The 24,130-nt window shown below is 41.0% G+C and overlaps 1 protein-coding gene across 16 annotated transcripts in view; it reads right to left on the bottom strand.

Moving 5' to 3' along the window:
* Nucleotides 1-2,146: 2,146 nt before the first annotated feature.
* The window catches only part of ebf3a (EBF transcription factor 3a), a 98,889-nt gene continuing 76,905 nt past the window's right edge, over nucleotides 2,147-24,130 (bottom strand). For 4 of the 16 annotated variants that reach the window (XM_053639053.1, XM_053639060.1, XM_053639055.1 and 1 more), the window contains exons 11-16: nucleotides 14,392-14,480; nucleotides 9,533-9,598; nucleotides 8,664-8,829; nucleotides 7,870-8,058; nucleotides 6,987-7,184; nucleotides 2,147-5,094 (exon numbers count right to left, since the gene is read on the bottom strand). In XM_053639053.1, coding sequence (XP_053495028.1) covers nucleotides 5,063-5,094; nucleotides 6,987-7,184; nucleotides 7,870-8,058; nucleotides 8,664-8,829; nucleotides 9,533-9,598; nucleotides 14,392-14,480 — 740 coding nt within the window. In that variant the 3' untranslated portion in view covers nucleotides 2,147-5,062. Of the gene's footprint in view, nucleotides 5,095-6,899; nucleotides 7,185-7,857; nucleotides 8,059-8,663; nucleotides 8,830-9,532; nucleotides 9,599-14,391; nucleotides 14,481-24,130 lie in introns of those variants that run through there. The other 12 variants (XM_053639057.1, XM_053639062.1, XM_053639058.1 and 9 more) reach the window with 5 other exon arrangements.

The following is a 24,130-nucleotide window of genomic DNA, read 5'->3' as shown; positions in this document are numbered from 1 at the left end:
GCTTGCTTGATGAGTATGGATTTCACCTTGCACCTTTTTAAACATCAGAACTATAAAGGGTTCAAAACGATACCACCCCTTTTAGGCATGTGCTATCCTTGGCCCTTGAATTTATCGACTATTTATTTTCAGTTAATTAGAACGTGACCGGGCAGCCTCTGCTTGATTCTATGTGGTGCAAAGTGCACATCACACTTTGTTTCTTGTAAACAAAACTAGGCTTTAGAGAAATATTAGTGTGTAATTGGCTAAGAAGTAAAACATTATTAGCAGGAATTTATCGTTTCTTTATGCATGATGGAACAAATTATATTAGTCCAGACTTCAAGAAACGGCAAACTGTTAACATTATATATAGCTGCAAGAGTACAGAAAAGTAATAGGGTGGCATGGTGACACAGTGAGTAGCTTTGCTGCCTCACAGCTCAGTGTTTCATGCCTGAGCTCACATTACTGTCTGTGAAGAGTTTCACCTGTTCTCCCTGTGTCTATGTGGGTTCCCTCCAGGTTCTCAGCTTTCCTTCTACCTACCAAAACATGCCAGTAGATGGATTATCTCTACAGGTGAATGAGTGTGTGCATGGTGTCCTGCATTGATCAGGTGTCCCATCCAGGTTGTATACCGACCTCACTCCCAGTGTTCTCAGGACAGGCTTTGGATCCACTGAGACCCTCACCAGGATAAAGCAGTTACTGAAGTTCAATGAATATAGATGGGAAGTAATACTATTCATTCACAGCATATATAAACGTTCCTAAACCGGAGACACACCAGATATTAAATGGACTGTGAGTTCTAATGCCTCATATATGACCAAGCACTGAAAGGGAGCTGAGTGTTTAATTGGGAAGATCACAAGCTGTCATCAAATTCACAAACTGTATCCCACTTATGACAAGCATATGAAATTGCCTGTGCTGAAATTAAAACCTTGCTATTATACTGTGTCACCCTTCACAGGAGATAGCACGACTGCTGTAAAGCTAACCGCACTCATTCTAGGTTGTAATTGTGTAACTTACATTTCAAACAGTGCGTTCAATGAAGCATCCAGCCGAATCACTTATTAAGCAGGTTCCTGATGAGACAGAGACAGACAATCATGGCGAACATGGTCGACACCTAGCTCGCGACCTTCATCAAGGTTAGGACTGGCACTGTCCTTTCGTTCTCCCTACATTGGCTAGCGCTACTGCTTCTAGTTAGCTAATGAAGCATGGATGAGTGACAAACCCCATGTGTGCCTGTAGGTTGTAATTCACATCATGTGTAGATGAAGAGGTTCGTCTGGCCAACTAATGGTGCCTTGTTAATGTCTACGAAATGTATGCTTTTATCGTAGTTGCCGTAGGCATGCAGTTTATAGTGAAATATCCACCAACGATGCTCTCAAGCGCAAGGCAGAAAGAACTAGCATGGGGAGGCCGAAGTGAAATGGCAGTTGTTCTTCAGGGATCAGTGGGCTGAGCAGGAGGGCTGCTTCCCCTCGAGACTGCCATTTTCTTCCAGGAATTCACAAGAGTGAAAAGATGAAAGCCTTGTGTCACAAGCTCACCCCAAAACACCCAAACTCGCCTTACAGTCTCTCACCTACACCACACCGCAACAAGTGCAAGTCCATGGACATGAATTAGCTAGCTCTGTTTCTTTATGGCAAAGGTTTTATATCGATTTGTGCCAGAAGTGATTCCAGTGGTGTTGTGTGTGTGTGTGTGTGTGTGTGTGTAAATATTTTCAATATAAATTTCAAAATAAGTACATTGAAAACCATATATAAATGTATTACTTGTTTGTTTATTTGTTTGCTTGTTCATTTAGTTAGTTTGCTAGTTAGTTAGATAGTTAGTTAGATATGGATGGGGAAAAAAGTATAAATGACGAATAAGTATAAGAAGTATTTCTTCATTAATGTTTCATCTCACTTAAGCATCTCCCGCTATCGTCTGATTAGCTGGTTTAGAGAAACTGAAATATCAAAGTGAGGAGGTGTATCAAAAACACATATGTATGAAAGTTGTATTTTGTACACTTTTGTGCGTGCATCTTAGGTCTTTCAAAAAAAAAAGAAAAAAGGATTGAATATGATACTAATATCTATAAGCAAGAAAAAGGGGAAGATTAAAAAAGATTTCAGGGAGGAGCCAGTCACAGACAAGAAATACTTTAATTAAATATTGTGTAAAATGAACATCTTTGTACAGTAAAATGTAGAAATGTTTACATAAACATAAAAAAATGTATACATGAAACAAAAATAGTATTTTCTCCTTACAGAGTCAATCTACAATTTACTGAAATCTTCAGACTAATGGCAATAAAACACTGAGTGCATGGTCTAATTAGGCTAAAAACACAAAACCAGGTTGCAGTAATGACGATATTCACAAATACACTTCATATAACCTTGGGTTCCTCTCACTTTCAAGGTGACTTCCCCAGTTCCTCCACTTAGCTAAGCTTTGTTGAGCTATCACAAAGCAAATGCATTGCACATTCATGACTCATTCCCTTCTACAGCTGCCCTTGCTTCCTGCTGCTAAAGGAAACTTGTGTGCAGATTGCCAAGAGGGAACATCCCCTTTTGGTGTGAAACAGACTACTTAACAGTACAACAGGAGATTTACAAAGTGTTAAGTGCAACAAAAAAAAAAGAAAAAGAAAAAACAAATGAAAGAAAAAAAAAGAAAAGAAAATAGAATTGTTTGCTGATTTTGGCACAGCTAGGCAAATCAAACTCCTTGGGAGAGAAGAAGAAGGGATTATGAGGACTGGTTAACTAATATGATTAGCTACTATGCTGCTGTATCATGGCGTAATTACAAAATGACATGTACAATATAGAAGATCTTAATCTCGGCTCTTCATATACGTATATGATACAAAAATCTAACTTTTTATTACTTTTTTTTTCCCCTTGGATTATCATTCTTACTTGAGGGAGTACAGCAAATTCAATGTTTTAAAAAAAAAATCGAGAAAAGAATGACAAAATAGTCAAAAGGATGAGGGGTCACAATAATCACTTTTTTATTTTAGTAAAAAAAGGCTTGTGCTTTTTACACCATTGATCATTTGAATGGTAATGATTGGCTTTGTGGTGGATGGGTAGGTATTAAAACAGCAGAAAGGTTACTCTCAAGAGATTCAGTCTAGAGGCTTGGACAGAGGGTTTTTTTTTTTTTTCCCCGACATATTTTAATAAACAGTAGTGACTGACGTACGCACGTATGTTTCCATTCCATTCTTTTGATTCCTTTTGAAAGAAGAACATTTTCTCTCATTTTTTTTTTATTCCTTTGTTCCCTGTAAACATGGTTGAGCTATAATGTGGCATGGGTGGCATGTAAAAATGACTTTTTACATTCTACAAAAACAAAATTTACAACCACAATTGAATCTCCCCCCCTGGGGCTGCTTGACATGCACATATTCTACTAATATTATTACAGCCATGTGTCACAAACAATTTATTTGACTATACAACAAACAGGTTTTATTTAAAAAAAAAAAAAAAAAAAAAAGACTTGTTCAGATAATTTAAAAATGAATACAAAAATAAACAATGGATTTGACTGTTCCTCAAAATAACAAACTGAATACTAAAAAAAAAAAAAAAATGGATGGAATTGTTTTGATGATGTAACAAAATACAAATAAAGACATATAGACATTGCAATCTATTGATACAAAAAAAAAAAAATGGCGGCAACTGGTCTTGGCATTAACATTCTGTGTTGCATCACAATATTGGCTATAATAAACATTACATATGAGCTCAAATAAAAGAATGGAAAGCAATATACAAAAAATTTCAAAGATAAATACAATATTTATAATTGATATGTTACAAAAAACCCCTTAGTGATCGCAAGTGTTTGTGTGAAAGTGTTGCAATGTATAAGACTATTTTACTCCTAGCTGTTTTAGCAGGAATAAAACTCTGTACTAAATATTTAAGTGGATCTGGAAAAAATTCAAGACAAGTGTATAAATATTTAGCTACAACTTTGGCAAAATCACAAAAGTCTACAATTGTATAACCACATACAAAACACATTAGGGAAGAAGGAGCTAGAAGTAAAAGGACAACTTTCTGGTACAAGAAACATAGACTCCACAGTAGCCTAAGAATGCAATAGTATACAGTGCTAGCAAAAAGTTGAAAAACATTGCAGATCACACTTGCTTTACAGGAAGCTTTAGCAGTGGAAGTATTTTCCTTCTTTTTCTTTTTTTTTTCTTTTTTTTTTTTTAACCAACAGACAATAGCATTTCGTCTCTGTTAGTGTGCTTGTTGAAGGCAAGAGAATTTTTGCGATATCAAAGTTACAATTTCTACCTACAATAAGTTACAAAGTTCATTTTCGATGAAGTATGCATGATAACATCTCCTTTTCCTGTTCCTCCCCGTTCACTCTTATTCACTTTAATCTTTACATTTTATAAATCATATGTTTTAGGTTATGTTATTTCCAGTTTGTTGGCTCTGCAGTATTGGCTTGGCCCCTATTTTTCTCACCACAAATCAAAAGAAAGAAAAAGAAAAAAAAGCAACAACAACAACAAAAAAAATAATAAAGAATAATGAACGAAAAAAATGACTTCACATTATAGAGATGTGCGACGGGTGCGCATCACTCGAAAAGAAACATTCAGAGACATTTCAGTGTGTTTTCTTCAAATGGCATATCCACAATGTTGCTCCCCACACATAACATGATCTAGCCAAGATCAAACCAGAAAGGTTTATACAAAATAGGAATTTTTCCTTCCGTGATTTTTTTTTTTTCTTCTTCAAGACAGAGAAACGTGAAAATATGACAAGAAATTCAGTCAATAAATTTAAAATGTTCATGACAAAGTTTCTTGCATGTCAATTTACATTAGTCTGAATAAAATATTTAAAACAAAGTCTCTTTTTTTTTTTTTTCTTCCTCAGAATTAAACATAGTTGTTGAATAACTTCATGACGGATGCCGGTCGTTTCAGGAGAACGTTCTGTGACGTACCCCGAGGCTCACTGTACAGACGCTGCTGCTTTACAAGAGGTGGAAGTGCAATTTACATGGGAGGGACCACCAGTCCAGACATAGCTACAGAGGGGAAAAAAAAGAGAGAAAGAATTTTAGTCCTAGATATCTATAAATACTGCATGTAAGATAAAGAAAGAGTATTTCCGTCACATTTGGAGGAACACTTTGACTGACGAGGCATGGCACAGTTGAAGAAAGTGCAAGTTGTGTTTGAAAGACTGTCACGTCGGACATTTTATCAGGAAAAAGGGGATTTGCAGGAATGACGTTTTTTTTGTTTGTTTTTTTCCAACAAGACACGCCGGAAAGCCTTCACCATTTTAAATGAGGTGCTTTCTGACATTTTGAGGAGAAAGTATCCCCGTTCCCACATGTGTGAGATTTCTTTTAGCGTTTTGTTAATGGCCATCCGAGAGGCCAGACTCCCAAGGGAACGTCCATGCTGACAGCTGAGAAACAACACGGTCACTTCGGCTAACGTCACCAAGCCGAGCCTTTCGCTCTCTACCCAGCACGCGCATTCCTCTCAGCTTTACCCAAATTGAAATATTCGCCCATCTTTCCTTCCTTGTTCAAGGCTGCTGTTTGCAATTCTGCTGCAAATCTGCCTTCCTTATTTGAAATCTAAAGAGTGGATAAAGGAAGAAATCACAGGATCCAAGCACTGTAGAGAGTGTTGCTCTGCCATGATGAAGAGAGAGCACTCTACTCATTTCCACAATTAGGTGGCTAGTGAACTGCCAGGATTTTTTTCTCCCCCCCCTCTTCAAAATAAAAACATCCTTTAGCTACTTTGTGGAGTCATGGTTGAAGTGCTTTTAAGTTTGCCTAAGCACCCGGTGCCATGGCATTCCTCATTAATTTCTGCAAACCACATATTAATAAGTGGATGCATGTAGCAGCATGAACTTTAATTTCCCAGTTCATTAGCTCTAACATTATTAATCTTGGATGCACACACTATGGCTAAAACATGTTTTCAAAGCAAACAACTCGGCCTTGACGAAGAGGAAATACAAGCGGGGCTCAACAGGCTCGGGAAGTCGTTAATTTGCTGAATGACGCTGTCCTGCCGAGGATTTCACAACTGTTTCTTTCTGTTATCGCGCCGACTTCTGAAACACCGCCTCGCGTTACAGTGTTCATCAAAACAATGTCTTACTCTGCTGGCACAGGAAGCCAAAGCTCAGTGCCTTTCTATGAAATCTTAATGCGTTCGTCCTGTAAGCACCATATAAGACCCATTGTTTTCATAACTACAGTGGGGGAAAAAAAGCATACATTTTTAACCAGCTACAATATTCAAAGGAAAGGCGAGGACTCTATGACGTTTGTTTGTGCTTTCTCAAGGCTGTGAATGTAATGATCTTTCATTCAGGATCCATTCCAAGTGGTGTGAATGGCAGACATACACAGGCCTTGTTCATTTGTGATCCCAGGACACCTGGGGAAGTCAGTTAAAGGCATTGGGGAATTGGTGAATACAATGTTCAATTCAGATCAAATGCATAGAAGGTGGTGAATAATGCATTAGTCGAATGGTCATGGCATTTCAAGCGACTTGTTTGTGTTAAGACTTCCTCGATTTGGTAATTCACTGGTACACTGATACAAACTTTTCCCGGTAATACAGGACGCATATTCACTCAAACTGTGCCAAACCCGCTGAGAGTCAAAGTCTCGTGAGACGTTTGACTCCCCTCAATCATTAATGTTAGATAAATAAATTGAGACATAAAAGCCAGACGTGCATGTTCATGCTACATGCCTGCATGCATAATTCCTTTTAAATCATCCATCCATGTGTTCATTCACCCATCCACACACATATATAATTGATACAGGCAGCCATGTTGGAGTAGCAGCATGGCAGCAACAAAAGGGGCATTTTCAAGAGAGCCAAAGAGTGAGGCAGCAGTGCAGCGTCATAAAAGGAGGGAGGCGGCTCTCACCTTGAAGTCCATTGCCATTTGCACTGGTGCAAGAAGGAGGTGGAGATGCTTGGGGCCTGACAACGGGGGCAAAGGCGCTCTTTTGTTTCACTGCAGAGATGACATTGGCAGGTGAGAATGAGAAAATGCCGTGTGTACTGCTACAGTTTGAAGAGAGGCTGACCGAAGAGGCTGCCATGGTAGGGCTCGATGGAACTACTGCAATAGAGCAAACATAGTCACCACTCAGAGAGAGTTTCACTTTCTTTTCTTTTTTTTTTTTAATTTCTTTCCTAACAGACAAGAGTCAGAGAGAGCCAGGCCTCGCCTCTTTTTCAAATAATATTCATGGGATGAAAACAAATCAGGGAAGCATGGATACGAGGAAATGATCACTCTTCAGTGAGGGAGGGTTGTGCGTGCTATTCTTTTGCTTGCAAACAAAACGAATGCAATAAAGGAAGAGAAAATGGGGATTGGGATGGAATGAGATGGGATGTCCTGCCTCGGCCACTTGCTGGATAATAGGTGTCTTTATCGACTCTGACGATAAAAGGAAGAAACTTTTATTGAGGTTTTGCTTTTTAAGGTAGAATTTGTTGCTCTGTGTCAGTGGCCTATTCAATTGGTTCATGTGTTTGTTTGTTTTGTTTTGTTTTTTGTTATTTTGGATGTTTTTTTATTATTATTATTTGATTGGTTGGATTACTATGTGGCTTGTTTCGGGTGTTCAGCCTCCAGAGTCACCCCTCCTTTTATCCAGTAGCACACATTCCCAAAAAAAAAAAAAGAAACAAACAAACAAAACCAAACACAAACAAACAACAGGAGTGTCAAAAGGAAAGGGAGCACAGGTGGGGGAGAGCAGAGTAGGGGAAAGGGGGGTAATTACCTTGATACTTACTGCCGTAGGGCGAGTTGGCGGATGAACCGTTGAGGAATCCAGGCGAGCTCGGGACACCCAGGTTGGGCATGCCAGTGTTTCCGTAGCCGTTCATGCTGTTGCTGACGGTGTTGTAGTTGGACTGCTGAGGAGTGCTGCTGGGCACGTAGCCACGAGGCGACACACTGCTCGTGTTACGGCTGTAGCCAACTGCAGGAAAAACAAATGCACCATTGAAGAAACTAGAATGATTCTGATTTCATATCCAGAATCCATCTAGGTGCCCTCTCCTGTCCACTCTATCCTGGTGAAACTTTGCTTCAGGACGCCTTAAAGCATTTTTTGGACATGCATTCCCTGCATAATTTGTATGCATGTTTTGTTCCTGTTTTTGCTTCCAAGGCTTAATGCATTGTGCTATACATGCTTTGCACTTGAATATTCTCATGCATGTTAACAAGAAAAGCAAATTTCAGAAATGTAAGTAAACAGGACATGTGGAAAGGGTCAGACACCTCCAGAGATCCACTCTACACTCAGCCAGGGAAGATAAAGCTGAGGCAATGTGTGCCAACAAACAAGCCAGTGCTTATGCTAGCTAGTCCTTATGCAAGGTGTATAAAATAAACCAAACATTGGATGACCAGCACATAAGCTTTTATTCAGTGTAAGCTATTTTATCATGTTGTTCAATGTTTGTCCTCAAGCAAGTGGTACTATTCTAATAGATAATCAAATATATATATATATATATTTAGCAATTTATATATTTGTGCAGCTTATCTTCAAACACGGCTATATATCCTGGTCATTACCCTGTGAAGTCTCGGAGACGTTGACCGCCAGTTGGCTACCGAAAGAGTTGACGCCCATCATGCCGCCATGGGATGCGGTGTTAGCGAGAGACGGGATCTGGTTGTGGTTGCGTGGTACACTGTAGAGTGCCTCAGCAATGTCCGCTGCCCGCTTCAGAATGATCTCCTACACAACAAAGTGAAAGGAACATGAGTGAGATACGTACATGAAGTCACTTTGCATGACCAGAATTGGATAATTTTATTAAGCGATTTGGCAAATCTTTAAGATATCTTAGCCTTCATGAGCCCAATCTTTACTTGAATGAACACAAACAAAAAAACCCCCAAAGCTGCTCATTTTTGTTGTTTTAATGCCGTTTTCAGGGCAGTTTCCATGAAGCCACATGCTAAAGAAGGAAACATCATGGATCGTTGCTTTTGAATATATATTAGACCCTCTCGACTACATTTGAACAGCACTGTTCTCTAGAATGTGTTTGAGAAAAACACCTTTTGGGCCAAGTTCAAGGTTATTCTCCCATTTAAATCAACCATTCACTATGTGTGTATGTGTGTGTGTGTATGTTGTGAGCGATTAACTCCTCTTTTTGCTCCATGTGCAGCAACCGCAAATAAATAGCGAGAGAAAATAGAAATAAAAAGCACACACTCCCGATGTAATGACACCCTGCTACAGTACAATGGCCTGCAGCTAGCTTTGAAATGTATAAAGAGGAGCATAGCAGGGGGAGAGAGGCACTGATTTAATTACAGCCACTGTACTGAGAAAGAGGGAGGGCGAGAGAGATAGAGACAGACAGAAAGTGAGAGGGCGGGGGGGGGGGGGGTCTGCTCATTAGCATGCACTGGTGTAGAGGGTATTTTACCTGGTTGTTGTGGGGCATGCCATACAGAGCCTCCACAAGGTCAGCTGCTCTCTTTAGTAGAACCTCCTGCAGCGTAAACACATACACACACACACACACACAAACTATAATGAGTTACAGAAATGCAAAGTGTAATATATGCGCATGCATGCGAGTCAGTGTTTACAGTATGGTTTATTTATGACATTAGTGATGTGTAAATGTATTCTATTGAATTCATATTTGATTAACAGTCATTTTAGGAGGGATTTCCTTCTCAGACCTGCTTCTTTTTCTTTTTCTTTTTTTTTTTTTTACCATGTGTCACGTGCCAAAGCAAGTGAAGTGGTGTGTAACCTCTAAGCTAAATGAATAAAAAGTAAGCACTTGAGTTTTAAATGCTGTGGCCTATGGGGTATTAAACAAACAAACACACACTCTCAGCGATACATAAAGCAATACAGGAGCGACGTTCGGCCGGCTAAATCCACCCACTTTAGCAGCGAAGAACAATGAGTCATTTTCCATATCTTAATTAAACTGGCAGAGTGCTCAAAGACAACATCTCACCCTTTAATTCATGCCCCAAATTTGTTGTGGAGTTCAATGCCAATTCCTCTTTCTTCAGAACAATAAAGTGAATTAGCTCGGGTTAATCTAGTTCTTTCATAATGGCATTAGGAAATTTTTCAATTAACCTCTTTCACTGGCTGTTGTAAAGGACTTCATAAATGAGTTCTCGTGCGGAGCTGCCTGAGAGGCTGCGCCCGGGGACCTGGGTGCCCACAAACCCCATCTTATCCATGTCTGCATGCCTCCCCCCTACTTATAGCACAACATGGATTAACTTTCTGCTTAGCTTCCCTTCAAAAATTACACCCAGCCTGCCAACAAGCCAACACGCCACCCTGATCCAGGACGTCTCGCTTGGTCTAGCCTATTGTATTTTTTCTTCTCTGCTACATGCAGCAACTCTAGAGCCGATGATGTTCCATGAGGGTGTTGCTGCACTGAATGATTAACATCTTATGTTCTAATAAACTTCATATCCTATCAAGAGCTCTTCCAATTAGTATTGTTTGTGAGTTTGTTTGGTTGTTTTTTTTCATTGAAAATTGTTTCAATGTGCAAGCTTGTTCTAACCTCAGCTCTGATCTGGCTAGCATGTTCACAGAATCACACGCTGTTTCTTAGCATGGCTGACTGGCTTCATTCCTAGTCACGGCCGCCATCTTGAATCCGTACTTATCAAGATTAATCGCATAAGTCAGGGCTCTTGGTGCGTGCACCATACGTTTTATAGAGACACTGTCTAATCCTAAGAGGGAGCGGATGAGTGGCTTTTAAAATGGGCATTTAGCTTAGAAATTGCTGTCTCTGCTTCATGTTGCATGCATCTAGTTTGCATACAAATAAAGAATTACACTTGTCACGCGGCAGGTACAATCAATGAAAGGCCCAGCTGTCTTAATCCTGTCCCATCAACCGGCTCTGTGCTCTTTCTTCCCCTCTCCATCACTCTCTCTCTCTCTCTGAGCGAGATAAAGTGTTTTTCTGCAGTGCTAATAATTACTCATCATCTCCGCCCGTCATATCACAAGACTCCTTATATGTCACTCCCAATGTTACCTGACGATTACTACAATTAAGACCGCCGCTCTCACTGAGACGAAAGCCTGCTTGCGCGAGACTCTCTCGAACTCCTTGTCCATATGGCACCCGGGCCGACGAGATGTAAAGATAGTTTAAGGAAATCATGTCTCCTCTCCACTTTAATCTGTTGTTAGCTACAAGGTGTCTCGGCTAATGAAGCGGATTTAGCGGCCGACGTTGGAGTGTGACGGGAGAGCAGGCCCCTATTGGCGGAGGAGACACTGGTTGGGTTTGTTTTGTTCCTCTCAGCCTGCCGGCTTCACGCTGGGAATATTATTAGCGGTGAATGGTATTTGAGAAGCATTTCAATGTAAATTCATGAGCACCGTGCTAAGTGTAATTGACTCCTCTTTCCTCCCTTCGCCGAGACATAGCAGACTCCAGGTTAAACGGAAACTATTAAAGCTCCGAAACGATCCCCAAGCTTGCTTTCGTGACAAATGCGGCTGGTTATTATTACAAGCATTTGCTGTTCTGCCCGTGGACGTGAACCATTTAAACGCGGCTCTTCTTGTTATCACGGTCCAATATCTGGAGTGGTACACAGTATATCAGCAGCATTGCAGGAGATGGGCGAGGTGAGCTGGCTGGAGGTGCTAATGTCATTCTAAAGTGTAAAGCAATTATTCTGTTAGTTCTAGCCTCAGGTTATGAATACATTGAGGAGCACGGGGCCCAATAGATGTAGCTACTTCAAAAAGCTGAGAGAAAGAAGATGAATTTTAATGCATGGGTAATTGCTCGACTTGAATGCATTTCTAATAAATTTTCTTGTATATTAGATTGAGGAGGAAGCGGCATAGATTTGTGCTTGCCAGCTTGAAACGAACGGGAGAGGAATGGCAAATGCGAGGCAGCCATTAATTTGCGAGCAAAGCAGGCAGGTTAGCACTATATCATCGCAATAAAGATCCTTTGATCAAGCACAAACGGAAAGAATAACATCTAATCAGATTCCTATTTCTCTCTTTTCACTCTGGTCTATATGTCTATATGGAGAATAATGGACGAAACCGCTTTCAAACCGAGAGACTAAGCAGAGTGAGCGCGAAGGCCCCCCTTAGCAATCTCGTCCTTCATCACATGACTGACTCCTGATATTGCCTTTATTCTCGCTCCCTAGCTTTGTATATAAATATGTTCATTTGACGCCCCTCACCCGGGATCGAGCGTACAAATTTTGATCTTATCTAAAATTAGGGAGGTAAACTTCAATTTGGCGCCCTCTCACTACCGACGTACATACGTAGGAGCGGCATTATTAGTGTATATCCAAAGCAATACAGGCTCGCCGTATTGGTTTTCTGTCCCGAGCACAATTACCCATCAAAGCACGGCCATTGTAGATTCCATACAACAGGAGGAAAGAGTGGAGAGGGAAAAGGCACAGTGGAAATCAATATCAGGCTGGTATTATCAACTCTGCACTGAAGTGGCAGAGAAAACAGGGGTGTGACGCGTTCACCTTAATGCTAACACGCGGTTTACATTTCTCCCTGCAAACCCCCTCCTCCTTATTACTCCAGCCTGTCTTGGCCCTAATAGTGCCGTCCCTCACACACACTCATGGTCTCATTGCGAATCCGTGTAAGGGTCAATTGCTGCTTTGCGCGGAGCCGGCTGTGACCCACCGGGTTCGCCGCCTCGAGCAGACGGCTGCCGTAACTATGATAAATCACTTGGCACTTTCATTTACATGCCGCTGAACTCCGCATTTGGGTCCATTAAAAGCCAAAATCAAATATTTATGTTGTTTATTGGAGCTGCTAGAATCCATCTCTTCTCGGCAATCGGTTTGCGCCGAAGGCCCCTGGTGTTGAAGGTTTACCTGAATTAGAAAAAGCCCCCCTTCTGAAGCTTTCACACCCACTTTTCCTGCGTCGCATGCTTTTTTCTGCTTTTACACTTTCCCAGAGTGAGAAAAAAAAAAACCTGCAGCATTTTCCCGACAAATCGATACTTTTGTTGTTGTTGTTGTTGTTGTTGTTTGGGGTTCTTTTTTTTTTTTTTTTTTAAAGTTAGGTCTAATGGATATAAGTGTGTCTTTTGAAGCTTAGCAAAAGGCAGAACATCATGGTGTTTGGAACAAAATGCCGGGTGTACAGGCAGGGAGAGGCGGCCTGGCTGGTTCTGTTTTATTGGTAATGGATAGTTTAAAGCATTTACTGGAACAAGATTTCCTGTCTAGATATTGCTCTCCACAGAGGGAGAGAGCCAAGTGTAATTGAAACACATCATGTGGCGTGGGCTGGCTCTGCTCGGGGATGCTTAGCTTGGTGTGTGTGTCTGTGGGACACGAGGCTAGTCGTGCTTGTGCTTAAAGCAGCCAGGCTCGACTTAATGATAGCACCCGTGGCCCCATGCTGGGCTTTAATAGATATTTGTATGATAGCTGTTATTAGACTTTTAGCGGTGGTCAGCTCTCACTGAGCGCCCATTAACTGGGTACAAAATAATATCTTAATGTGGTATTATGAAAGGGCCCAGCCCTTAGTGCTTGGGCTCAGAGGGGAAATGAACATGTTTTGGAGCTGATCACAGCCAAATGGGGGCAATAAATACATTTATCAGAATGAATAAGCAAAGAATGATCAGATTTTCTTTTTCTTTTTGCTTTGTTCTTTGGCGTTTTTATTTTATGTCATACATCCAAACTAGGAGATGGCAAGATGTGTCATGGGAACATCTCATGAAGCACTCGAATTGTGCGATTTAAATGAAAAAAAGAATGAAATCAAATAAATAAATACGCACAGAGCATGCTGATATTAACGTTTGGGCTTCATTTATTAACCCGCTAAGGCTTGGACTTATATCAGAAAGCTTTGTAAACAAAAGATTAAAGTGGATCTAGCTTTGGAAAATGAAAGGAAAACAAGAGCAAAATAATCACACATCAGAAAGAGGGCTCTGCTCCGATTACAATCACCACTGCTTACTGGAGTGGAAAAATGTTTAATTGAACTATTTCGCTACACTGAAAGTTTGCGCAATTCTGGCAGAATTCAAACACTGGGGTCTGCAGGTTGCCTGCTTTGTGTGTGTGTGTGGGTGTGTGTGTGTCAGTGATTTGATTCGTGATGACTTGCCAAAAGAGATTGCATGTACTAACATCGGCATCCCGAATTGCTTCCCATTTTGAAATTTCTACGATATACATCTTTCCATCTGTCTCATTCGCTTTCTCTCTCTTTCACTTCCACTCACTCTCTCTCAGCTCTACTGACCTTTGGCAACCTCTCCGGGTCACCTGGATGTCTGGGGATGACCTTCTGCAGTCTCTGGAAGCCGTAGTCAATAGTTGGCTCGTTCAAAGCTAAACCGCAAAAAAAAAAAAAAAAAAAAAAAAAAAAACATTACAAGCATGGCGTGTTAGTTTCGCTCACAGGCGCGCACACGGCTTTAGCAGTCAAACTGAAATGTGGCATACATAAAGTTTATTGCATTTATTCATCAAATCTATGCAAATATCTGGATGTGTGCGAGCATTTGGATAAAACACAATAACATACTTTAGTTTTAGTGTGCAGTATACAGATAAACACATGTACACGCAGCACAATGTTGGAGGCATTTTTTCCCCCTCCACCTCGCTTATTTGAAGCAAACTGGCTGTAATTGATCAAATAAATTTTGAGAGCTTAGTGGATACATTATGAATGAGGTAGTGTGAGAGCTTGATGGTTAGCACCCCCCTAACTCTAAGCCCACTCTCTCTCTCTCTCTCTCTCTCTCTCTCTCTCTCACACACACACACACACACGCATACAGACGTACATATATGTACACGCAAACACACAGCAATCATGGCTGTCAGTATGTTGAAGTCTGCATCAGGCCTTTCCTCCTGTATCACCAGCTAGATTTATAGCAAGCGGCTGATGATGACATATGTCTGGCTATTGCCGCTTTCAGATTTATCCCTCTCTTTCTCTCTCTCTCTCTCTTTCCCCCCTTCTTATTGCCTGAGTGCAAACCATGCAGGAGGTGCACTTCATCTTGCAAAGCTTTAATAATCTGTGAATGGCTGACTACAAACTGATGTAGGGCGCCATCATTCTACAGCTGTGTTGGGCTAGCCTCGTGAAATTGCTGGCCACAAATAGTAATTAATCTTTCTTCCTCTCTTCCTTTCTCTCTCTCTCTCTCTCTCTCTCTCTCTGTCTCTCTCTCTCTGTCTTCACACACACACATACACACACAGTGAGCCTCCTCCTTCTAAAATTGTAATTTTGAGTACGAACAGGGCAGGTTATAAATCAGAGGCCAGGGCCGCCACATATACAAGTGCATGAATCATAATCTCAACTCGCTGCAACTGCACACATTGTGTTTAACAAGCTTTAGAGGAACTGCCGGAGGTCTATTACCACTCTCCTCCACTGAAAAAGATAAAAATAAAATAAAGGAAACAGACTGGAGAAAGCAGCCGGAACATGCAAGCTGAGCAGGTAAAACGTTATTGGATATAAAAATAGATATAGTCAGGTAAAGGCAACAATGTTATCCTAGTCAGAAGAGCTTCTGAGAGCTGTCTAATATGAACTTTCAGAAAGACTGGGAAGTTCCTGGTGTTTCTGAATAGTAGGAGGTTCATATCGATTATCAGACTGTTGATCAAACGAGGAAGCGGAGCAATAACAGAACGTAGTAAATGGTCTGCACTTATATAGTGCTTTACATTGGGTCTCACTCACCCATTCACACACACACTCATACACCAATGGTAGCAGAGCTGCCATGCAAGGCGCTAACTTGCCATTGGGAGCAACTTGGGGTTCAGTGTCTTGCCCAAGGACATTTCTGCATGTGGACTCATGTGGGCCAGGAATCGAACCGCCAACCCTATGATTAGTGGACAACCCGCTCTACCAGCTGAGCCACAGCCACCCGTAGTAGTAATAGAAGATGGGACTATTATGTTTCAGACAGTGACTTTTCCAAATTAATACCTAAAGTGAGCAAGTCTGGGATGAACACTGAGTTGACTAAACTGTTTTTCTGTTTTTTTGTTTTCAAATGTTGAAACACAGCAGTAACGTTGAAATGAAATCAACGCATCTATACTGTGAGAGACAATAGCTTTTGTAGGTATTTGTATAATGAGTGGATTAAATCATACTATACCGTATGTAAACTTCCACTTAAAAGTAAACAGTCATTACCATGTATGGAAATGGCGTAGGATGATCGAGACCAATTCAAGTTTCATACAATGATTTCTATTTATATCATTTTGAAATGATTGAAATATATAGTTCTCAGCAATCGCCTTTTAATCATCAGGCCATGAGTTCGAATCCCAGCGATGCCATAGACATCTGTGGCCAGGAGTCTTTAGAGGAATGGTGTCCATGCTCTCTGTAGGAGGAGGGATGGCATAGTCTCTATCTCGTGTTAATCCCAGTGACACTCTCCAATCGTGGGCAGCTCTGATCTCATGTATGCGGAAGAGGGTGGAAAGCACTTTCCTCCGAGTGTGTCATGCAGCATGAGCAACAGTTTGAAACGATGTGCTTGGCTTGGCTGTCGAGGTGTCTCAGAGGAAGCACATGTTAGCGCTCACCCTTCCCTTTTGGTATTTCTTGCATGATAGGGAGAGCTGGCTAATAGCACCAGCTTGCTAACTGTGAAATGAATTGCTAAATGACCACATTGGCGAGAAAATGAAGAAAAATTTTGAAGACCACATCGTTGAATATTACGTAGCAATTAAAATTCAAAACGTTGAATTAGTCTTCAGTAATTGTCATAATAATAATAATAATAATGTAGACTTTGGGACCATACTATAGTGAACATCATATTGACACTATGAAGGGTTTGGGAAAATGTTCCTTGTTCCTATCTTTATTCACTACCCAGTATGTATGCTGGAAAGGCGGCGAGTAGCTGAAACTTCCACTGACAAGAACTTCCTCAAAATAATTGGTCGACTTTATGATGAAGTGGCACAATTACATCTAAGTGTGGGGGCTAATGATCGATATCTGCCAGAGCTGTATCTCTAAGCATGCAAGCACTGTACACACGTATATGTGTGTGTGTGTGTGTGTGTGTGTGTGTGTGTGTGTGTGTGTCCATGTGACTGACAGGCGTGATGCTATTTGACATGCCATCATGCATGGTTGAAGCCAGTGTCACATAGGAATGAGAAATAAGATGCTGCCTTGTTAATACAGCATTGATCGGCTATATTGATTTTACATGACATGACTCTTGCAACGATGTAACTCTCACAGTGTCTCTCGGTCTGTCTTTCTCTCTCTTTCTCCATTCCTGCACTCGCTAGTTGTTCCTCTCTATCTTCTCTAGACGTTAGTGAAGGTGAGAGAGTACCAATTGCACTGCTGATGTGCGTACAGGTTCATTTGATGTAAAATCCAGATTATCTTCAATCTGTGCTCATAGGGTCAGATTTAAACTCATTTATAATACCATAAAAGGTTACTCTTTATGTACAGTATGCAATTAATGTTTGTATATGTATTGTATGTGTTGCTACACCAGATTTGTCAGAGAAACATGCAGGTTTTTAGATCTGGAATGGCAATGGGGGAATAGGAACACTTACGAGTAGCACCGTTTAATTTTGTACAGCATTTACTTGTACATAATGTTTAAAGACTACAGCAGTGCTACTGCACCTGACACTTGCACCAGCTCCAGTCATACAATGTTCAGGAATAGTAGTACGAGTGTAAATACAAGGTAAGTAAAAGGTAAAACACACTGCATAGCTTCACACACACTTATACATAGACTTATAGGGATGAGATTGTGACAGTGTCTATGGTTTAATAGATGCATTCTGATGGAGATAAATGCACATCACTTATTGATCTGATGCTAATGACACTGAAGAGGTCACGGGATCCTTCATTGACACCCATCTCTCACCTCACTGCTACACTCACGCACCCACACACCTGCAGAACGAGTATGCCATGTTAAAGAAACCCCAACTGAAGTAGATGTTATTATGTCTCCTCAAAATTATTCAAAGTGCACTAGTAATGTTAATAGGTGTTATAGTGAGTGTTCAAAGTGTTATTGACTGACAGAAGAGATGGAGAAAAAAAAATCAGTGATGTTAACCTCCAGACAGCCCTTTACATCATGCATACAGACCGTTTTAGCACACACACACACACACACACGCACACACACACACACACACACACACACACACACTGTCTCTTTCCTTTGCTGAGAAATGCTCAGAAATACAGTATAAAGGACAAATTGAGTAATAACAGCTTAACCAGAGAGATTTCCACCTCCTTCTTTCTCTCTCTTTCGTTCTCTCTTGCTCGCCTATAAGTGGCACCACATCCACCCACTTACTCAGAGTACAGTGGGAATAGAAAACCTTCACAATCTTTCTCATGCACACACACACACACACTCACACACACACAGACATGCTCCAGTCACTGAAACGATGCTGGACTATCTGAACCAGGCCGGACTGTGACCCCTCCTCTTGGGCTCTGCGCCAGCCCCTTGCCCTGGGCTCAGCCAATCAATAGCACTTTCCTGTTTTGGAGGCGGGTAATTATGAGGTGGAGAGAGTGGCTGACCTCTCACCTGTCCCGCATTACACTGCTGATATTAAGATAAATTGCCCGATTTTGGGTAAACATATGCTGCAATTCAGCCTGTCAGCAAGGGTTTGCTCAAGGATAATTTGTATTGATCTATCTGCTTCTTCCCAATGCAGCTCGCTGACCTCACGGATAATGAGAGAGCAAGGAACAGAGAGAGAGAGAGAGAGAGAGAGAGAGAGAGAGAGAGAGACCACAGACACCATTGTTTCAAGGCTCATGAGGGGCTAAGTGTTTGTATACATAGTATATACGTATATACGTGTCTGATTGGCACCCTGGCATCTGTCAGTGGCTAAGGGCTTTCGCTTACATCTTCATTTCTCATCTCTTTTTTTTTGTTTTGTTTGTTTGTTCTATCCATCCAGAATGAAGCGGGAAAGTGCTGCTTAGCTAACAAGCATAAATGAGCTTGTTAAATCAAACGAGGCAGGCATCGCTCGCAGCACTCTCACGATCTACAGAGCTCCAGTGGAAAGACGGAGTTGTGTCTGCTAATGAGCTAGCAGATTTTACTGGGAAAAAGAGGACAGAAAACAGAAGAGCTCTGACTTGACATTGACAGATGACAAATCTCAAGCTGCCTAGATCACAATATTGTGTTTAGATGTTATGTTTTCAGTTCTGGTTTATAAGATACAGAGCTCAGAAGATGTAAGTTCAAATCCCAAATGCTAGACAGCCACTCAGTGTTGTGCCCTCTTAACATTTGGTCCCTGCTCTGAGGTTTTTTTTTGTTTTTTGTTTTTTTTCAATTGTAATTTACGCAAATGAAAAAGAAACCTAAAAACAGGACCATTTCAAAATGTCTATCCGAGTGAATATGAGTGTATATGCATGAGCATGTCTTTATATGTGTGCATCTGAGCAGGACATCTGTATATTTGAAGATGGAGTGCTTTGACCTTGTTCTCCCAGATTGTACATTGTCATCCCTCACGCCTGACACCTTACACGCCAGAAGATACATATCTCTGACATGCCTCTTTTTCCTGAATAACACAGCCGTCCTACAATAACAGCGTAAGAAAGTGACACGTCTGCCGTAAATCCTGATGAATTATCAGACCACACGGCAACTTGAAGTTACGAAAGTTAAGACCAAAGTGTGCGGAAAAGAATTACGACAATCCAAAAATATTCGAAAGGGAAGCGCTGTCAGTCATGTGTCAGATTCGGGCGTGTGAAGAACATGGCTCAAACGTAGCGAGGTGATGTGATCTAAAATGTCGACAGTGTTAATGGCACTCGGGATCGACGACAGAACGGAGTCAATGACGGAACAAAGCGCGACGACGTCATGAGAGAAAACCCGGAAATAATCGAGTGGTGCTTGCTTTTTTTCAGGCTTTGTCAGCTGTTTTCTGCAAGCTGTAGGCATGCTTTTATTTATTTATTTATTTATTTATTTATTTATTATTTTGCTGTGAATTTTATCAGTACGTATGACTGAATTTTGCAAATCGTTAATAGTGATGTTGTCGGGAGTTTTTTTTTCACAGCAGATTGTGAGTGACTCAGATTTTTTTGAGAGCTCAGATCCAAAGAAACAAAGTGATCATACAGAGAGAGAGAACAAAAAAAAAGAGAGGGGGGATAACTTTGATAAGTAGACGCTGGTGTAATTGTGCTCCTTTGAACAAACATGAGCGAAAACAGGGGGCTCTCGACTGGCATTCCACGCCCACATTATGGCCTATTATGATAAGGCTATATCTTTGCACAAGATAATGAGTGGCTTTATTGCTGTTGCTTGCTATTACTTTGTCTAATTATACTTAACTGCTCTGAGCTTATCTCTGCTCCACCTACACCATCAAAAAGTCTTACCCCCACCACACACATGATTTTTTTTCCTTCCCTCCATAACCCAAATCAGTAAGAAGGAAAAGAGGGGCTTTAAAGGGAAAGCAAGAAAAGAGCAAGAGGAGAGAGAGAGAGGTTACAGTTCAGAGAGAGTTTCAGTATAGCGCTGTGCCTCTGTGATAGTGAGAGTGGAGAGAGCTTTCTCAAGGGAACAAAGGACGGCCGTTTAAAACAGGCATGAAATACCATGAGCTCGGACAGTAGTGCCTGTGACAAATGTATGCTCCCTCTCTCTCTCTCTTTCTCTCTTTCTTTATTTTCCTCTTATTCGCTCTTTCTGTCTTTATATTCCCCCCACCTTCTTCTATTTAAGACGTGCAAACGTTAAGAAAACAACAAAGCACAGACAGGAAGCATCTTTTAATACCGAACAGCCATCGTTCCAGCCCAGTGGAGGAAGGAAGGTGAAGTGAGACAGACGGAGGATTGGGGGGAGAAAAAAAAAAAAAAAAAAAAAAGCACAGCTTTCATTTACTCCAATTCCTCGCTGGCATAACAAAAACAGGAAAAGATTCATTTGGTTCCAAACAAGCCGCAGGATTCATTTGCTAAACCAATTCAGTTTTTCAACTCATAATAACGCATATATCCCTTCTAACCATATGCCTGTAATAATATAGTTAGTTTCCTCTTCGCAAAAACAGACCACCACTGTAATTATAATTTCATTGAGCGGGCCCAGACATATAATCTACGCTGAGCAATGAGACATTTGTTACTGTCAAACCAAACAGAGACATGGAATAGGAAGCTGAGAGATATAGAGAGAGTGAGCAGGGATGTTGTACACAGAAAAATGAGATGTAATATAAAGTATAAAATATGTCATATAAAAATGAAGGCAAGCCCAATCACATTGTTCAATGCAAGGCCGTGCCTCTAGAGGGGGTTCGCGATTTCAGTGAAAAAGTGTTATTTGCTGACAAGTGCTTTACACCCCCAATTCAGCAGAAAGACGCCAATACTGATTATATCAGAAGGCGCTTATGAAATGAGCCGCTGATTGTTAACCGAATAAAGTGGGCCAGGTGGATAAAAAAAAAAAAAAACAGCATGAGGAGTGATAGGCTGCAATTATCACACTCTGCATCATACAAAGAGGTATTGTGGAAAATGCTTCTCGTGGCCAGCCTGGAAGATATAGAGATAGAGGATCGACAATAACAACAACAACAACAACAACAACTAAAAAAAGCTAAGCTGCTGGTTTGGTAGCATTCAAAAGCAGAGCCTACTTGAAAACAAAAAAAAAAAAAAACACAGATGTGAGAGGAAAATTTCTCCCAGAATTCAAGGCTCGCATTCTCTTCGCCCTGGCGCTAACTTCATTTTATTGCCATCTATCTCAGAAGGAGCTATTCCATCTCTAAGAAATTCAGATGCTCCGGAAATTAAAATTTCAAAGATCTTCAGAGGTGGGTGGGAGGGGGAAGGGTGGGGAAAAAAAATCAATGGTGACAGATCAATGCTCATAGAAATTTCATGAACTTTGAACCGATACAGGCATGATGATTGGAGTGGGAATGGATGGAAGGCTGGAGAAGACTCCTAGAGCTTGGACAGAGACAGAAAGCCACTCTTCTCCAGACCATTGCGCACTTTCATATTTTATTCCACTGACACAAATTACATTTCGAGTCTATCTCTATAACAAGGAGGGTTAAAAATTAAAAAGCACCCACCCAGCCCCCCCACACACACCCCACCTTTGACCACTGTCCACTCTGCTCTTCTATCTTCTTTCTTACACAGATGTTTGACTTTTAACTACCACCAACAGAAACACACCTTATGCCTTAACTATGCTAAATGAAATCAGACTTAGATAATTTCATGTCCTAATTAATACTGTGAAAAAAGATCAATACATGGGCAAGTTGCAAAAAAATAAAAAATAAAAAATCAATAGGTCTGTTAAATTATGGCTACTTTTTTTTTTTACTCCTCGATCAAGATGAGTTAAGTTTGTTGTGGCTGTCAATATGTTGTAGCTTTTAGCATTAATCTATAAATAAAAGCTATGCTGGAAAAAGATACGATGCCTAGGTCTGGATAGGTGATGGGTGTAGAAAGGAGAAGAGGATGGGAGGAGAAAAACGTGTGAGTCATCCATCAGAAAATGCTCTGGTCACTGGAGCACAACTAATGCGCGTGACTTAGTAAGGGCGAATCTATTTAAAGCAGGCAGAAACAGGAAAAAATTGCAAAGGCCAAAGAAGAACCAGTGCTACCAATTATATCAAAATCGTTTTTTGGTTTTTTTGCTCTTTAATGAGAGAATTTTAAGTCAGGAACTGTGTAGTCCCAAAGATAACGGAATTCTGCTTTAGTATGTTATATTATATTATATACACTATATATTATAGTGACTGTAATAAACGGGGGGAAATGATCCAAATGACAACCCCCCCCCATTTCCAATGATCTTTTGCAGATCAAGTCTTGTAGACCCTGAGAATAAAGTGGAGGTGGCATCTTGCTGGCTTCTTTTCATGAAGATGAAGGGGTGTGACGAAGATGGCACTGATTACATAATCGTCCAGCTTCTGATTACTACAGTACATTTCTCCATGAGTGTGTGTATGTGAGAGAGAAGATAGAGAAAGAGTAGCTCTATCTGATCCAGTTTGAGGGTGGAGAGAGGTTGATGCACCGATAGTTTCTTCTAAATCACCCGCTGATCTTCCAGCGATAAGGCGTTTCATGTGGCACCGTTTAAAGAGTTTATTTACTGCCAGTCTCCCATCTTTCTGCCTTCACCTCCGGCCATGTGTATCATTCATGCCGGAGCAGCGATGAAACCAGGATCTCTATCAGATCGTGTCCAAGAACAACTTAAAGACAGGAGGCTCTCCAGCAGGGCTGAAGTTAGACAGGGTTCTAAATGGTCATGTCTGTTTTTAATAGCTTTTAAATTTCAGTAATTACTCTAATAAAGGGACTGGGTTTCGTGCCAGTGATTGTGTGTTTCTGGATGTTTGCATGTGCCAGGTCAATTGAAGTGTGTGGCAGTGTTGCAGAGTGAAGTGGCGAGACGACCCTTTTGTCCTCTTTGGCGGATGATGAATGGCTGTCTCCTTCTCAGTGCGTTTTGTCAGTTTTGGCGCAGCCGAGTCAATACCTTCACCTTGACGAGGAAACTTTGTGATTTATCAGAGCCACTGGCCAATGAGCAGGCCAGGAGAGCCAGACCCTCTGAGATACAGAGAGTGGCCTTTGGTCAACGTCTTCTCGAATGGAATCGTGAGAAGGTGTATGATAGACAAATGGCTCTTGTTAAAGGCAGCCAAAAAAAATGAAGGGGGAGTTAGAGAGGGAAGGAGAGTGAGAGAGAAAAAAAATGCTTGACTTGAACTAATAACAGAAAGGGGCCGTGGCGGTCACTGCGGGTCCAAAGATGAAGCACCCTGTCACACAGCAGGTTGGGAAATTAGCAAATAATGTTCCTTGGCCCTGATAAATGGGTGACAGCTCTCCTTCACCAATCATTTTT

This window comes from Ictalurus furcatus, chromosome 13 (genome assembly GCF_023375685.1).
Source record: "Ictalurus furcatus strain D&B chromosome 13, Billie_1.0, whole genome shotgun sequence".
Classification (NCBI taxonomy): Eukaryota; Metazoa; Chordata; class Actinopteri; order Siluriformes; family Ictaluridae; genus Ictalurus; species Ictalurus furcatus.
The sequence above is the reverse complement of the archived record's forward strand: the minus strand, read 5'-3'. Positions and strand labels throughout refer to the sequence as shown.